General features: G+C 51.5%; 1 protein-coding gene and 1 long non-coding RNA gene across 4 annotated transcripts in view; one reads left to right on the forward strand and one right to left on the reverse strand.

Annotated features, from left to right (window-relative positions):
• The window catches only part of SCNN1A (sodium channel epithelial 1 subunit alpha), a 25974-nt gene extending 13350 nt beyond the window's left edge, over window positions 1-12624 (reverse strand). The window contains exons 1-3 of one of the 3 annotated variants that reach the window (XM_045061290.1): window positions 12045-12624; window positions 11580-11745; window positions 9115-9474 (exon numbers count right to left, since the gene is read on the reverse strand). In XM_045061290.1, the coding sequence (XP_044917225.1) occupies window positions 9115-9470 (356 nt within the window). In that variant the 5' untranslated portion in view covers window positions 9471-9474; window positions 11580-11745; window positions 12045-12624. Of the gene's footprint in view, window positions 1-9114; window positions 9475-9638; window positions 10084-10141; window positions 10185-11579; window positions 11746-12044 lie in introns of those variants that run through there. The other 2 variants (XM_019834404.3, XM_003988358.6) reach the window with 2 other exon arrangements.
• On the forward strand, window positions 10114-14935 carry LOC123386517. The gene is made up of 2 exons (XR_006600491.1): window positions 10114-10227; window positions 13979-14935. It is a non-coding gene; the product is annotated as an uncharacterized LOC123386517 (long non-coding RNA).
• Window positions 14936-16122: the final 1187 nt, after the last annotated feature.

Consider the following 16122-nt stretch of genomic DNA (forward strand, 5'->3'; position numbering starts at 1 on the left):
TGTGTCTCTCTCTCTCTCTGCCCCTCCCCCATTCATGCTCTGTCTCTCTCTGTCTCAAAAATAAATAAATGTTAAAAAAATTTTTTTTAAAAAAACCATAATGATCAATTCACTGTGGTGCATACCTGAAACTAATAGAATATTACACATCAACTCTACTTCAACAACAAAAAAAATACAATTAAAAAAGGCAAACTTCTAAAAACAGGTAATGAGGCCACCATTTAACATCCGTGAGAAGGGCCAAACAAGTAAAAGACTTGGACAGTGTCAACTGGTGAGAATGGAGAGCAGCTGGGGTTGCAGCTGGTGGGAGAGTCAGACAGCACAGTCGATTTGGCGGGTCATCTGGCAGCTTCTCATACAGTTAAACATACATCTACCTTATGACCCAGCAATTTCACTTCTGGATATTTTACCCGATTCCACTCCCCGCTATTGACTCAAGCACAAGGAAAACATAAAGACTTGTACGTGAATGTTCATAAGCACTTTTATTCATAATTGCCACAAAGCTTGAAACAACCCAAATGAGCCTGGGTGGTTCAGTCAGTTAAGTGTCTGACTTTGGCTCAGGTCATGATCTCACAGTTCGTGAGGTCAAGCCCCGCATCAGGCTCTGTGCTGACAGCTCAGAGCCAGAAGCCTGCTTCAGATTCTATGTCTCCCTTTCTCTCTGCCCCTTCCCCTCTTGTGCTCTGTTTTTCTCTCTCTCTTAAAAATAATAAACATTAAAAAAAAAAATTTTTTTTAAGTGGGGGCTGATACAGGCAAAAAGCATGAGAGAATTTGAGAAATATTAAGTTCAGTAAAATGGGTATGTTGAGCCAGACACATTAAAAAAAAAATTCACATTGTGTGATTCCCTTGATGTGAAGTCTGAGAACAAGTCAAACTAATTGATGGTGACAGGAGTCAGAGAATGGCTGTGGGAGAGAGAGAGGAATGGGCTTCAGAGGGCCATTGTGTGATGGAAATGTTCACTACCTTGATTAGCAAACTTCAGTGAGGGCTTCAGATTTGTGCGAGGGCTTAAGATTTGTGCATTTTAGGGGGGCCTGGTTGGCTCGGTCAGTTAAGTGTCTGACTTCAGCTCAGGTCATGATCTCACGGTTTGTGAGTTCGAGCCCCGCATCAGGCTCTGTGCTGATAGCTCAGAGCCTGGAGCCTGCCTCAGATTCTGTGTCTCCCTCGCTCTCTGCCTCTCCTCCGCTTGCTCTCTCTCTCTCTCTGTCTCTCTCTCTCTCTCAAAAATAAACATTTAAAAAAAAGATTTGTGCATTTCATCATAAGTAAATTATACCTCAACTAAAGAAAAAGTCACATACCTGTGTTTAGGGGGGCCCTGCCAGAGATTGGTGTTTACTGGGAATGTTGGTGGGGCCCAAACAAGGTTGTTTTACAAGAACCCCAGGGACCCTAAAGTGCAGCTACATTAAGCAGTCTCTAGGCCATACCCTACTGTCTACTCCACTTGGCTCTGTTTCTCTTTCCTTCATAAAGTCTAGCTGGCTAGGCCATTAGGCATCGGCTCCAGATACCCCTCATGCCCTCAGAAAATGTAGCCCAGGTCCAACCAAGGTGTGTGTTTGACATTCCAAGAGACTTGCTTGTGGTTGGTAATGAAAAGAATGGCAGTGATAGCTTGGATTTATTGAGCACTTACTATGAGGTTGGCCCTGTGGTATTCGAATGAACACTCACTTAATCTTCAGTGTAATTCAGAAAACTATCTGCCACTGTTAGCTAATACTTTTTACAGGTGGAAAGCCTGAAAAACCTGAAGGTGACTTGTTTAAGATCACACAGCCAGGAACCAGGTCAGAAAGCACTATATCCATCACACTGTCCTTTGCTCTGTCCCTGCTAACTCTGGCTATTTTAGCAGATGGACAAGCTTCCCCAGAAAGAGCACCAGAGCCAGAATTGACTGGATGTGGGGCCTGGCATTCCAGCCACACACTTCTAGCTGGGGAATGTTGGTGAGGAACTCAACCTTCCTGAATCCAGGCCTCAGTTTCCCCATCTGTAAAATGGGCATAACACTAGATCTGCATACCACATGAAGCTCTTACAGGGTTAAATGAGAAAGTATTCAGTGGCACAAAATGAAGAGGCCACTGAATCTCAGGAAGACATGGATGGGGGCCCAAAGCCCAAGAAACTCAACTTGGTCACACAGGAAGAATCCAGGTCTCCCACCATGGCTGGAGTCATTTCCACCTGAGCCACCACATCTCTGGCTGAGCCTCCCTTGGCACACCCCTCTAAGCTGTCTCAAGTCGCCCTGTGCCCCCCTTCTGCCTTGTACACCTGCCTCATCCTCATCAGAGACGCAGAGCTGTCTGTCACCTTCTGTAACCACAAGGCTCCTCCCCACAGAGCCCCGAGCTGTCCCTAAGCCAGGTCTCCCCTCAGTGGTCTCCCTCAGATTCAGCTCCTTCCTGCCTCTTCCAGAGAGGCCTCTGATGAGACCGCAACCCCCACCTCCAGAAGAGGCTGGGCTCCATACAAAACACCCTCCCTCCCAAGGTCTACTTTCCTTTTGGTGGGGAGCCCTTAAGGAAGAGATATTCCCATATCACCCCTTCAGAAAAGAAATCTCTCCCTCCCTTTCAGCTGACATCTAGAACTAAGAAAACTGACCACTGAGTAAATCCCACTAATGCCATCAGATCTTATCCTGCAAGCAGGAGGGCCCTGGCAAGAGGAGACCAGGGCTGGAGAGGGGATAAAGAATACACACTTGGAGCTGCAGCAAGGCAGTCTAGCCCTAACCTTGACTTCCTGCACGAGTCCCGGTCACTACCCCGACTCTCATCTGCGCTGGCTGACAGCCCGACATTGGAGCCCTGCCAATTCAATCAGGCAGGCATTACTACTCCATTTTACAGTTGAGGAAACTGAGGACCATCAACTGGGCAACTTCTCCAGGGCCACTCAGCTAGGAAGTACCGGAGTCAAGATTTGAACCCAGGCCTGTCCGACTTCATGGTCCCTGCTTTTTCTACTACTTCTGCCTCCGGGTTCAGAGGCACTTGAGAATGGGCAGCAAAATCTCCTTTCCCTGCAGCGGGCTGTCACCCCACCCCTCCCCCCCCCCCACCCGCATCCCCTCTTCTCTGCCCAGGACAGACTAGCAGGAGCAGGGATACTGAGAGATTTAAGGACTGATACCCCTGCTATCTTCCTATGTGTATCTCTTCCCTCCCCCTTTCCCCTCGGTGGCCCCCTCTCACAAAAGAGCCCTTCTCACAGAGCAGCCTTGGATTTGCCCAGGCTCTCATCACCACCCCCCCCCCCCCTGCCACTGCCCCGTGCCCCCAGAGGACCCTAGTGGAGCGTTCTCAGCCAGCCTTCCAGAAGCACTTGGCAGAACTGGGCACTGGAAACTCACCAGCTTCCTCCCCTGCCAGGGTGCATCTGGGGACCTACCCGGCACCCTCCTTCCTCCAGGGACAACCTTGACCTCCCTTTCTTTGGCCCCTCCCTCAGCCCCATTCTCCTCCACATCTCAGCACCTCCAACTTCCTCCCTGGGGCCTCTGTGAGCTCTGGGTGCCCTCAAGCAGCCCCTCAGCCCGGATCCCTCCTGAAGACAGAGTCAGCCTCTCTAGGGTCAGTTCTGAGTCTCAGATTACATGTTCAGTTCCGTCCTGGCTGCAACATTTTATTTTTTTTTTTTATTTTTTATTTTTAACGTTTATTTGTTTTTGAGACAGAGAGAGACAGAACATGAACGGGGGAGGGGTAGACAGAGAGGGAGACACAGAATCGGAAGCAGGCTCCAGGCTCTGAGCCATCAGCCCAGAGCCCGACGCGGGGCTCGAACTCCCGGACAGGACCGTGAGATCGTGACCTGAGCTGAAGTCGGATGCTTAACTGACTGAGACACCCAGGCGCCCCATGGCTGCAACATTTTAGACCAACAGATGTTCACAAACTAATGCTTGTTCCAAAGATGAACAGCCAGGGTGGTAAGAGCTCTAGAAACCATTTCATCCAAAGAAAAGTTGCAGGGACAAAGTTTTAATCAGCTCTCCAGGTGTATTATCTAAGCCTTGCCCACCGTTTGGATGGTTTATCTTGGAGGGGCGCCTAGATGGCTCAGTAGGTTAAGCATCTGACTTTGGCTCAGGTCATGATCCCACCGTTGGTAAGTTTGAGCCCCGCATCGGGTTCTGCACTGACCACTCAGAGCCTGCTTGGGATTTTCTGTCTCCCTCTCTCTCTGCCCCTCCCCCACTTGCACACACACACTCTCACTCAAAAATAAAATAAACATTTTTAAAAAATTGATGGCTTGCCTTGGAGAAGTTACTTAGCCTCTGTTCCTCTGCTTCATCATCTGTAAAATGGGACTGTTAATAGTCCTTGCCGGGGCGCCGGGCTGACTCAGCCGGAGGAGTGTGTGATTCTTGATCTTGGGGTTGCGAGTTCGAGCCCCATGCTGGGTGTAGAGATTACTTAAATAAACCTATTTCTTTTAAAGAGTCCTTGTGGCAAAGGGTTATTGTGGAGGTGAAATGATTTGATACAGGAAAAGTACTGAGAAAAATACCTGGCAGAGTAGACACTGTACAACTACTGCTATTGTCTTCGTATCAGCGCTGTTATTGGAGAAGAGCAGGCGGAGGAGACACAGGAGGACTGCCACTTAGCTGCCACGTGACTTTGTGGTCTTAAAAAAGTAGAACTTAAGACCAGATTCCAATTCGGACCCCTCCACATAACAGCTGGGTGACCTTTGCAAAGCCGGCAGGTTCTCAGAGCCTCAGTTTTCGCATCTGGCTGGGAGGGGGGAGGGGGCGGGTATCTCTTCCTTATCTAACAAGCTCGTTAGGAGGATCTGAATTCGGTGGTGAATTTTGCAAGCTACCTTGAAGATGCTGCTGCCATGGGCTGGTGGCCGGTGGGTGAGGAAGGAGATATCTTTAGGGTTGTGTCAAAGACACAGAACCAGGAGCAGAAGCTAGAAGTTATAACGAGGTCAGCTGCAGCTTTACCTAAGGAAGAACTTTCTCTCTCTCTTTTTTAAAGTTTTTATTTATTTATTTACTTTGAGAGAGAGACAGACAGAGCGAAGTGGGGAGGAGAAGAGAGAGAATCCCAAGCAGGATCTGCGCCATCAACGTGCAGCCCAATGTGGGGCTCGAACCCATGAACCGTGAGACCATGACCCGAGCCAAATTTGAGTCAGACACTTAACTGACTGAGCCACCCAGGTGCCCTGAGGAAGAACTTTCTAACAACGGCTGCTACAGAGGTAGGGAGGGTCCCGACAGGAGAAGGAGCCCAGCACTGGGGGCCAAGGGGGGCAGTTCTGAGAGTCCTGGCTTTCTGTCCCTGCCAGGCCTGCCATCACAGAGCAAACTGCTAGCCCTACTTTGCAGAGTTAGGCTCAGGGGTGCCTGGGTGGCTCAGTAGGTTGAACGTCTGACCCTTGGTTTTGGCTCAGGTCATGATCCCAGAGTCCTGGGAGAGAGACCCATGTCGGACTCTATGCTGAGTGTGGAGCCTGCTTAAGATTCTCTCTCTCTCTCTCTCTCTCTCTCTCTCTCTCTCTCTCTCTCTCTGCCTCTCCCCTCTGCCCCATTCACGCACTCTCTCTCTCTCTCAAATTAAAAAAAAAAAAAAAAGGCCCACAGCTTCCCTCTTTAGGGAATTGCCCCTCTCCTCTCCCCACTCCTGTGCCATGCCTCTGCTCTGCCATCTTGGGAAGGGATTCCATCACCTCCTGTGATGTTTCAGGATCTTGAGTTCTTCCTTAGGCCCAGCCTCAGTCCCTCCCAGGACTAGATGAAATATGTTCTTGGGCTCTGTTTTCTGTGGATGTGGTTAAGACTGGCCCTCTCTCCTGGATGAATAAAGCCCTTTTTGGCCACAAAGAAAGCAACTGCAGTGGCTGACCCTTCACAGTGGATTCTTCACGCTTTATTGCTTACTGTGGCCCCTGCAGCCTCTCTCAGAAGTTCCCAAGCAACCCAGAACCCCTCCACCTCTGCGGGCCGTGGACGTCCGGCCGTGCCCACCAGCTCTGGGCATCCCTGGTCTGACTTTGCCTCATTCCTGTTATCTCACGGGTTCGTCTATCCTGTCCACAAATTTCCACCTCCTCCCTGCTGCTTCGGTAGGAATCACTCATCTGGCCTGTCCCCTGCACCTGCCGCAAGCCAGCACCTGTGATTCACCCTCGGGTCATCACCCACCAGGCTGTGTTAACCTGTCCACCCACCCCTGCCTCTCTCCTTGAATAGGAGCCAAGAGCCCTGCATCCCTCTCTCCTCCATTCATGACAAGTACCCCTCATCTGTCTCACCCATAAGCCCCCACCTGGCAGCTGGCAACCCTGTGGCACCTTCTTAAAGTGTAGAGGTGATAAAGGGCTTTGATATCAAACACACTTGGTTTGTGACTCAGCTGCTAACCAGAAATGCACTGGCTGCTTGGTGGGGTGGGTGGGTGACTTTTGAATCCCAGTTTCACCACCTGCTACCTGTGTGAACTTGGACAGGTTATTTAACCTCTCTGGGCCTCAGTCTCCTCTTCTATAAAATGGGAATAATACCCGTACCTACTTCAGAAGTCTGTTGTGAGAATTAAATAATTTCGTATAAAATGTAACATATCTGGTGCACATTAGGTACTATAGAAGTGTTCTTGGGGCGCCTGGCTGGCTCAGTCAATTAAGCATCTGACTTCGGCTCAGGTCATGATCTCGAGGTTCGTGAGATCAAGCCCCCCGTCGGGCTCTGTGCTGACAGCTCAGAGCCTGGAGCCTGCCTCAGATTCTGTGTTCCCTTCTCTCCCTGCCCCTCCCTGCTTGTGCCCTCTCTCCCTCTCTCAAAAATAAACATTAAAAAAAATTTTTAAAGAAGTGTTCACTATTATTGTTGCTATTTCTTTATTATTTGCTTTGTGACCTTGCTCAAATTATTTTGCCTCCACTTCCAAATGGAAATAATAACTATGTCCACCGCCATGGACTTGTCAAGATGAAATGAGAGAGTCCTTATAAAGGACCCAGCAAAGGGTGAGCATGTAGCAGGTGTTCGACACGGTTCCCTGTGCCTTCCCTGACTCCCCTCCCTCCCCGGGGGCTCTCTCCCCTCTAAGCCCTGTGGCCGCTAGTCAGGCAGGAGGGATTTCTTTCTGTGTGGACACCTGTCTCCCAGCCTGCAGGCCTCAGGAGCAGTGGCTCTGGTTTCATCCCCTGGGGCTTTTTCGTAGACTGTCCATGACCCTGCCCTCAGCAGGCCTCAACAGATGTAGTCCTTTGCTCTCCATCTCCCACCCATGTCTTTCAAGCACAAACATTTACTGAGAGCCTACTACCCAGCCTTTAGTCCTTCCTGCCTGCCCGCCTTCCCCTCCCTGCTGACTCAGTGCCCTCCACCATGGCCCAAGGGGGTGAAGAGAAATAAGTAGGGGAAAGATCAGGGTAGCGAAGCAGCAGAGGGTCGGAAAGGAGAGGAGCCAAGCTCACGGGCACCAAGGAAGAGAAATGAGGCTGAGCCGGAAAAGGAGAGCTGGGAAATGAGATGTACGCATCTGATTACACACTTCGCTGATTCCGTGTCCCACACCTTGGATATCAAGAAAAGGAGGGATTTGTGATCCGAGGGTGAACCACAGCTCCGTCACTGTCTCTGTGACCTTGTGACTTGTCTGCCTTTGCCTCAGTTTCCTCCAATGCAAAACAGGGATTACAATAGTCCCCGCCTTGTGGGGTTTCTGGGAGAATTAGGGGTGCCACAGAGTACTTAGCAGTGGCTGGTGCATGAAGCAGCTTCTTAGGAAACGCGCCCTTCGCCTGGACAGCATATGGAGGCTTATCCATGAAAACGGCCGGCAGGGTTTTCCCTGCAGCACGGGACGTCCCAACCCTTTTTAGTCCGTGATACACCTTTGGACACCATGGAACACATGGGGGGCCTTCATCCCTAATATGTGACCAATCTCCATCCTCCATAATCATACCTATACCCAATGTTTGCTCACACACACACACACACACACACACATACACACACACATGCACACTCACGCAATCACACCTGTAGGCACTCACAAATCTTACACTCCCTAAGGGCAGAGACTGACTCTCGAAGCCACACTGTCCTGCTGTTATCTGCGTGGCCTGTCTCTTCCACTGTATTTTATCTTTCTGTCCCCAGAACCTAGCAAAGTGCCTGGCCTTCAGTGAAGACTGAATGAATTATTAATGAACCCATTTGCCAAGTGCCTAGCAGTGTTGGGCATATGCTCCAGGTATCCTCCACGTGTTGCATGACTGAGTAAATACAAATAAGAGGTGTGGATAAACACCTAGCTGTGCCCTCCTTTCTTCTCTATGGTTACCATCCCCTCTGGCTTCTAGAAGAAAAACTGGCAAAGGGCAACGATGAAACCCAAACCTTCAGGACACACCCGAGCACTTAAAAGTCAGGCACCTGGGCAGGTGAAGTACACAGCCCAGCAGGGGTCAACTGGGTCTTGGAGGGGGGGGAGATGGCGGGGGGGGGGGGGGGGGAGGGGAGGGCTGCTTTCTGTCCTGTCCTGGTTTCCCTCTGACTCTACCCCCAGCCTCAAGGCTCTCCAGCCCTTTGCCACCAGCCCCCACCTTGATTTCCCCAAAACAAACTCCCCTTCTACACTGAGACCAACATACCAGGGCCCAGCCCCGCCAGCTTTCACCACCCACCCCCACAGCACCTGCCAACGGCTTCACCTGTCCATTAGATTCTTCTCTCGAGGTGGAGGAGGCCTTGTTCTTCGCCCTCCTCTTGCTCCAGGGAAGGGATGGGAATGATCTCTACCCTGCTCTTTGGAGCTATCCGCATCTCACTTCATCTGTTCGCCCTCCCACTTGTGGGAGGAGGAAGGGAAGTCCAACAACCACACTCTGGATAAGCTGTGGGCACTTGGAGGGCCCCGTTGGCAGAGCCGCTCGGATGGGCAGAGCCCATCGAGTCAGGGGCTCCCTATCTTGCCCAAAGGGAGGTCTACCTAGGGACAAGAGTATCCCCTCCTACTCCCGGGTCTGCGGGTCTGCCTCCGCGCCCTCTGTCCCCCACTTCCAGGCGCCGGGGAAGTGACAGAGGGGTCGACTGACCTGTAGGGATTGAGGGTGCAGATGGTGACGGCGGGGAAGACGAGCTTGTCCGAGTTGAGGTTGATGTTGAGGCTGACGGGGTAGCTGAAGTACTCCCCGAACAGCTGGCCGAACTGCCAGTACATCATGCCGAAGGCACAGAGCCAGAGCACAGCCCAGAAGGCCGTCTTCATGCGGTTGTGCTGGGAGCACACCAGGCGGATGGCACCGTGGATGGTGGTGTTGCTGCAGAAGAACTGGAAGAGGTCTCGGTAGGAGCGGTGGAACTCGATCAGGGCCTCCTCCTCCTCTTTGGGCTGCGGGGGTGCCGCAGGGTCGGGGCCCAGCCCCTGCTCCTCATGCTGCTCTCCTTTCATGAGCCTTGGGGGGTCATGGGGGGCCAGGGTCAGGGCTGACTTCTAGGCTCTGGTGCCTCACTCCTTGACCCAGAGCAAGGCTGCTCCTGGCCAGGCCCGCATCCCGCCCTGAGCCCACTCTTTTCTACCCCTCCCTCCCTCCCTCCACCGTCCCAGGAGCCGGCTGACCTGCTGGAGTCCGGGCCAGGAGACCTGTAGCTGGGCTTGCCTGAGAAGCACCCTTCGGAGTTCTGTCCCAGCACCTCCCTTTCTGTCTCCTCAGCTGTCAGTCTGCCCTGCTTAGTCAGTCTATCTTTAGTCTCCTTCCTCCAGGACCTCTGTGTCCCAGCTCTTCTCTTTCTCTCTCTCTCTCTCTCTCTCTCTCTCTCTCTCTGCTTTCTGCTTCTCTTTGGGTCTCTTTCTCAGCTCTCGTCTTCCTTGCCTGTCTCCTGTCTGTGTGCCAGGCTCTCTGGTCCTGCCTCTCTTCCTCTTCCTCCCTGCCTTGCTCCCTCTCTGTCTGAGTGGGCTCTCTCCTCCGCCTCTGGCCCTGGCCCTGGGCTGTGTCCGTCCCAGGGACTGCAGGGCTCCAGGAGGTCTGGACGGCCTCCTGCTCCCAGCTCCCAGGTTGTGGCTGGACTGGGACTGGTTCCTTTCCAGTTGAATCTGGCAGCCGAGCCTCTCCTCCCCCTCACCTGACAGGTGCAGCGGCCCAGCCAGGGAGCCCGCCCGCCAGGCTGGGATGGAAGCGACAGAAGCCTCATTAGCATCTCAATTAAAGGTGAGCAGGGCAGGGGGAGGGGCAAAGGAGGAGTCTGAGCTGAGAGTTCTCCGAAGGGAGGAGGGCTCCTGAGGGCAGGTACCCCGGAAGTGTGGGACTGGAGGAGGTGGGTGCTCCCCCCCCCCCCCCACCTAGAAGAGTAACGGCCCTGGGGGCTGACAGGCAAGGAGATCTGAGACAAAAGGGCAGGGGGAGGGCCAGAGATCTCAGACAAGGAGAGAGATCCTGAGCACAAAGCCAGGAGGGCAAAACAAAGAAAAAAGAACCAGCCAGGATGAGGGAGACTAAGGCAGGGGAGACCAGAACAGGGAAGGCAGAAAAAGGGAGATGGATGGAAGAAGACAGGATGAAGGCCTGGGAGGGAGGGCTGGAGGAGAGGCCGAGAGAGGAGGGTGAAGGGGGTAGAGCCAGGAGACTGAGGGGATGAAGCCCCAAGTGGGCTTCCAGGAGCTGGGTCCCCTCTCTGGGCACTCCTTCCAAAGGCACCCACAGGTCAGCCTCACCCCCAGGTCTTATAGAAGAAGAAGGGGTATCTACTCAGTAAAGTGGGGACACCTCCTGGCCCCACTGGGCACTGGGGCACAAAGCGCCCCTCTGCCTCTCCCTCCTGGTCCATCCTTCTCCCTCCTGACTCCTCACTGCCACCCCTTACCTCGTCCAGGCCAGGGAAGGGCCCAGGTGAGGCTGGAGATTGGGCGGGGCCCTGGGACATTCTGTTCTTTTTTACACCATTGGCTGCCAGGCCAGGAATGTGTAATGTCCCCTGTTGTGGTCACGGGGTTGCAGGAATGTGGTCACCGAGAGGCAGCACAGGGGCCAGGCAGGGCACCTGGGCACAGACCTGGAGCCTGAGGAGCTCTAGGGACAGTGGGCCCTGAGCGAATAGGGAGGGATGTAGGCAGCACCGGGTGTCGGGAAGGAGGAAGCTGGGCATGGCCCAAGTGGACACCAGCCCTGGGAAGAGGGAAAGGCTCGCTGGTAGGGGCTGTGTTTTTCCTCCCATATCTCTGCTCCGAACTTAATCCAGCAAGAGGATAAAGAGTGAAGCGTAAGCAGTGAGCACACAGAAAGGGAAGGGTCAGAGAGAGGGCCCAGAGACAGCCCAAGGAGGCACAGGAGCCCCAACCACACAAGCCAGGCCCCGCGCCTGATGGTAGGAGGTCGGCCACAGCGGACCCTCACCGGAGGCACCCGGGGGAAGCCGGCCTGGGATGTGCAGACACAGGCCCAGCCTGAGCACTGATGGAGAGTGGCAGAAGAAGGCAGTCATGCTACATGAGATAAGGACTCTAGTGGCAGAGATAAGAAGTAAGTGCTGAGGGAGTCTTGGGGTGGCAGGCAGAGGCACTCACCCTGAGGAGACTCAGGAAGGCTTCCTGGAGAAGGTCACATCTCAGCTGGGTCTTGAGGAACACCAAGGGGTGTACCAAACAAGTAAGAGGGAAGCGGGGTACTCCAAACTCAGGGTGCAGCTGGGCCCTGCGGCTTCCTCTTAGGGCAGAAGGTCTCCTGTGGCCTCTTAAAGTGAGAGCTGCTGTCAGCCAGGATTCCAAACCCGGTCCCATCACTCCCCTTGATGCCTGCTGGGAACACTCTCCTGGGAAGGGAAAGGCTGGTTTTTCCTTCATTTTCTAGATGAAGAAACCGACCCTCCATAAAGAGAAGCCAGTTTTCTGAGGGCACAGAACAAAACAGCAGCCGAGAGAAACACAAAATCAGAATTCTTTTCCTGCAGGGATGTCTACTTAGGACGTTTGCCATTTATTTCCCATGACAAACCAGCCGCAGACTCATGGGGAACTGGAGCCCCCCTGTACCTGGTTTTGAAACCTAGGAGCTTCAAACGCAGAGTTCATGGGCTCATCAGCAATCTGGGTCCTGGCTTATCTCCCCAGCTCTGTGGAAAGCTCTCTACACTGACCCCACATTCCCACAGGACCCAGACAACCTTAGAACCCCTATTCTCCCCGGAGCCAGGTTCTTAAACAAATGGAGTACACAGCACCCTGCCTGTTTGATCTCAAAGGTTAGGAGAGGCACCTCCCTGCCTTTTCTGTTTGCTAGCTGGTGTCTGAAATCCAACCACGGGCTCAAAGCAGCACAGCAAATAGTTCTCATCTCAAGGGCTTTGTGAGAAGAATCACAAGGACGGGTCTGGGCTGAGCCGGAGCACGTGGACGTGGTGTCCCCAGAAGTGCCTGTCAGTGTACCGGGGCAGTGGGTGGGGGGCAGCCCATGCTCAGGGAAGGCGTCGTTCTAGATCTGGAATGGACCAGAGCAAGTTTGTTGTGAGAAACACAGAAATCTGCACTTCTGTTACGGCTCCATTTTAAGTGTTATCTTTGAAAGTGCAGAAATAATGCCCAAATACATTTTTGCCACAATGCGACTTTCCAACAAGACAGAAATATAGAGAACAGCAAAAGCTTCCCTTTGTCCCATTCCCTACCCACCCCTCAGGCCAAGGAGGGCTGTTGTAATCGGTATATCCATCTGTATCTTTTGTGTGCTTTTATAAAATTATATGCATTTCTTTACATTTATACTTTTTTTCATAAAAGGTATTCTGTGACTTCCATTTTTGCCTTTAAACTATGTGACTTTGGGAAAAGCACTATACCTCTCTGGGCTTCTGCGTTCTGATCTGAAAAGTGAAATGGCAGGGGGAAGGGAGAGTGAGGGTCCCAGATGGTCCCAAAAGCCCTTTCCAGTTGACTGTGCATTAACCCTTGCTTAACACAAGAAAGAACTGAGGCCCAGAGGAGTGAGGAGTTAGGAGTGGGGCCAGATGGAGAGCTGAGTTTCTCCTTTCCATGTTCAGTGCTGCTCCCCTGACTTCCAGAGAAGTGGACTCTTGCTCTGTGGGGTCCCACGGCCCTGTGGTCCTTGTTTTGGAAGCTTCCCCAGCATTGGAAAATGCTCCCCCAGACTGGAGCTGTTCCTTCCCTCCTGGCACTAGCCATGCCCTAACCCTATGTGGCCATAAATGTGGAAGGCTACAGGGAGAGAAGTGAAATAGGGAGTCTGCGATGGGGTGAGGGTCATGAGTTCAAAGGGGCTTACTGCCTCTTGCTCTCTGGGGAACAGAAGATGATGGAAATAATCCCTTTCTCTTCCACACTGCCAGAGAGAGAGAGTCTTGTTGAGAATCTACGGCCGCACTTACCACTGTATATGATTACTAGCCTGGTATGTGCATGTGTGCGTATACACAGGTCATACTATGAGTTCTCTGAGAACAAGCTCTAGGCTTACTCATCTTGGTCGTCCCACTGTCTAGTGGTCACTATTTGTTGACCCAATCTGCAGAAGATGGCAGAATGAGCATCTTAAGACTCAAGATTTATCTTCGGCAGAGAGTGATGTGCTACGAGAAAGCCTCTCCATTGAACATCCTAATTTCCTCTGATAACTCATTAATTTGTCATCTACTAATTTGCCTAAATTTCCTTCATTTTTTCCATTTCTAGGGTAAAAAATGAGTCACTCAATTAAATGCAGCTCTTTATTCTTACTACTTGGAATTAATGAGCCTTTCAACACTGGGCTGCCCACTGTGGAAAACAGTGGGCTTTCTATCTGCACTTATATGGTGGGAATGACCAGAAAACTCCTCCATACCACTCCTACTCTAGTCACCTGGCAGGAGGCTTAGAAGTTCACCATTAGAAGTTTATTCCTTTGGGTCAAGGCAGGATTTCTCCACCTCAGCACAACTGACATTTGGATAATTCTTTGGGTTTATTTAAAGGGATGGTCCCCAATGAAAATGCAAAGTCTCCGGAGAAGGATGACCCCCTCACCCATGACACATCTCTCCGTATTTACCAGACCCTTTCTGAGAGCACCAGTTGGCTAAGAACTGTGTGGGAAAGAGTATCCAGAAGAATCCATTCCCACCAGGCACCCTTTTTGGATTCTTCATGGACCTCTGGGAAGGAAGATCTCTCAGCAGTCCTCTCGGAAGAAGGCCAAACATTCTGGGAATCTGTGGGGTACTCAGTCCAGCCCTGGTGCTGCCCAATGGAAATGAGCTTCAAGGAAGCTGGCAAAGAACACAAAGAAAAAGAAACCAAGACAACGCCCTGCCCACAAAGAATTCATGGAACCCCCTGTGAGTTTCCTTCACCCTCCTGGAGAAGGTTGGGTAGGCATAATAACCATTTATTGCTAAGACTTATCAATTGTGGTCCAGCTTAGAAACAGCAAACACTCTTAAGTCTTCCAAATGGAAGAAAGTTAACCCAAGAAATTGGTACACGGGTGATGAAAGAGATGAGAAGCCAACGGGGGACAGCGAGGCAACCCAGAAAACAGCGAAGCAGGAAGCAGCTACATCTCTAGGGCTGGAAGGACAGCAGGGTAATTAAGCATCATAGACCCAGAGGCCTCCTGAGTTATTTGGCAGGAATTAAATAGTGGGGACTGCCTGACAGGAGATGGGATTATGAAAGGAGGGAAGGAAGAAACACAGGCAAACACAGGTGATATCCGATGTCCGAAAAGCAAAGAGAGACAGAGAAATAGCCTGGCTTCTTTCCTCCTCCCACCTACCTGTCCTTCACTCACCTGTCTGCCTATTGGCTGAAACTACCCAGAAGCCCGAGGAAAAAGGAGTCTGGGAAATGTAGTTCCCAGCAGTGATACAAAACAGCAGAGGAAGAGGGGAGGACAGATCTGTAAGCAAACCAGCAGTTGACTGGCAAATACAAAAAAAAAAAAAAAAAAAAAAAGAGGCCCAGAGAGGGGAAGTGTCGGGACCAGGATTAAAGTCCAGATCTGAAGGCTCTTTCTTTAGGACCCAGAGACTCCTTGAAGGCTGAACTGACAGCATGAGATTGGCAGCAGAAAGGATACAGTTCAGCCAGCTCTGGTTAAAAAAGATCTGAGATAGGGCTTACCTGTGAAGCAGGAGCCTTTTGAAGTACAGGAAATGTTCTGGGGGAGATACACAAGAACATACAAAAGTGAAAACTCATTGATCTGTATCCATCAGATCAGTGTCCTTCAAGCATTTCACTGTTTATAAGTTATACCTCAATAATAAAAAAGAGAGAGAGAGATCTCTCTTTTCGATAAAATCCTATAATATTTTCAAACGAAATGATATATGTCTGGGATTTGCTTCAAAATAATTAAGAGGAGATCAGAAGAATGGAGGAGGGCTGTGTGGAAGAAATAAGACTGGCCATGAGCTGAAGCTGGAGTTCACAGTATTATTTTCTCCTCGTGTGTGTGTGTGTGTGTGTGTGTGTGTGTGTGTGTGTGTGTGTATGCGTGTGTGTGTGTGTGTGGTGTGTGAATTTCCATAATAAAAAGGAAAAGGAATCTAAGGCCACTGCATGCACATACCTGTATGCATTGAAGAGCTCAGTGCTGAGTCCAGTCTGAGCCCCCAATTCCCTGGACTTTGAAAGAGCGGCAGCCCTGAGCAGGGTGTGCTCCTGTGGTATTTCTTCCCCTTCCGGGCTGCCTGGGACCGTCCATATAAACATTTGCCTGCAGAGTACAGGTCTGAGGTCTGCACCGGGAGAGGAGAGTGAAATATCTAAACTCAGGCAGGAATGAGCTTGGGACCCAGAAATCGGGAACTCTGGAGTCTAGGCTAGTCCTGCCGCAGACTGGCTATGTGATGTGGACAAGGCATCATCGTTTATTCCATAAACATGTACTTGGTATGGGCCAGACTCGGCCAAGCACTGAGACCCAGTCCTAAAGATCCAGTCTAGGCCATTGCACAGCTCACAGCCTGGTGAGGCAGGAAAGAATAAGCCCAGACCGCTGTCTGTGTGGCATCTGTGCAGCCTGGGGTGGGGGTGTATCCCAGAGCCCGTGCGAGCCTCAAGGACGGGTGGGAATTCGCCAGGAGCACAGCAACTTGAAGACCAGAGAGCC

Source organism: Felis catus, chromosome B4 (genome assembly GCF_018350175.1).
Source record: "Felis catus isolate Fca126 chromosome B4, F.catus_Fca126_mat1.0, whole genome shotgun sequence".
Lineage (NCBI taxonomy): Eukaryota > Metazoa > Chordata > Mammalia > Carnivora > Felidae > Felis > Felis catus.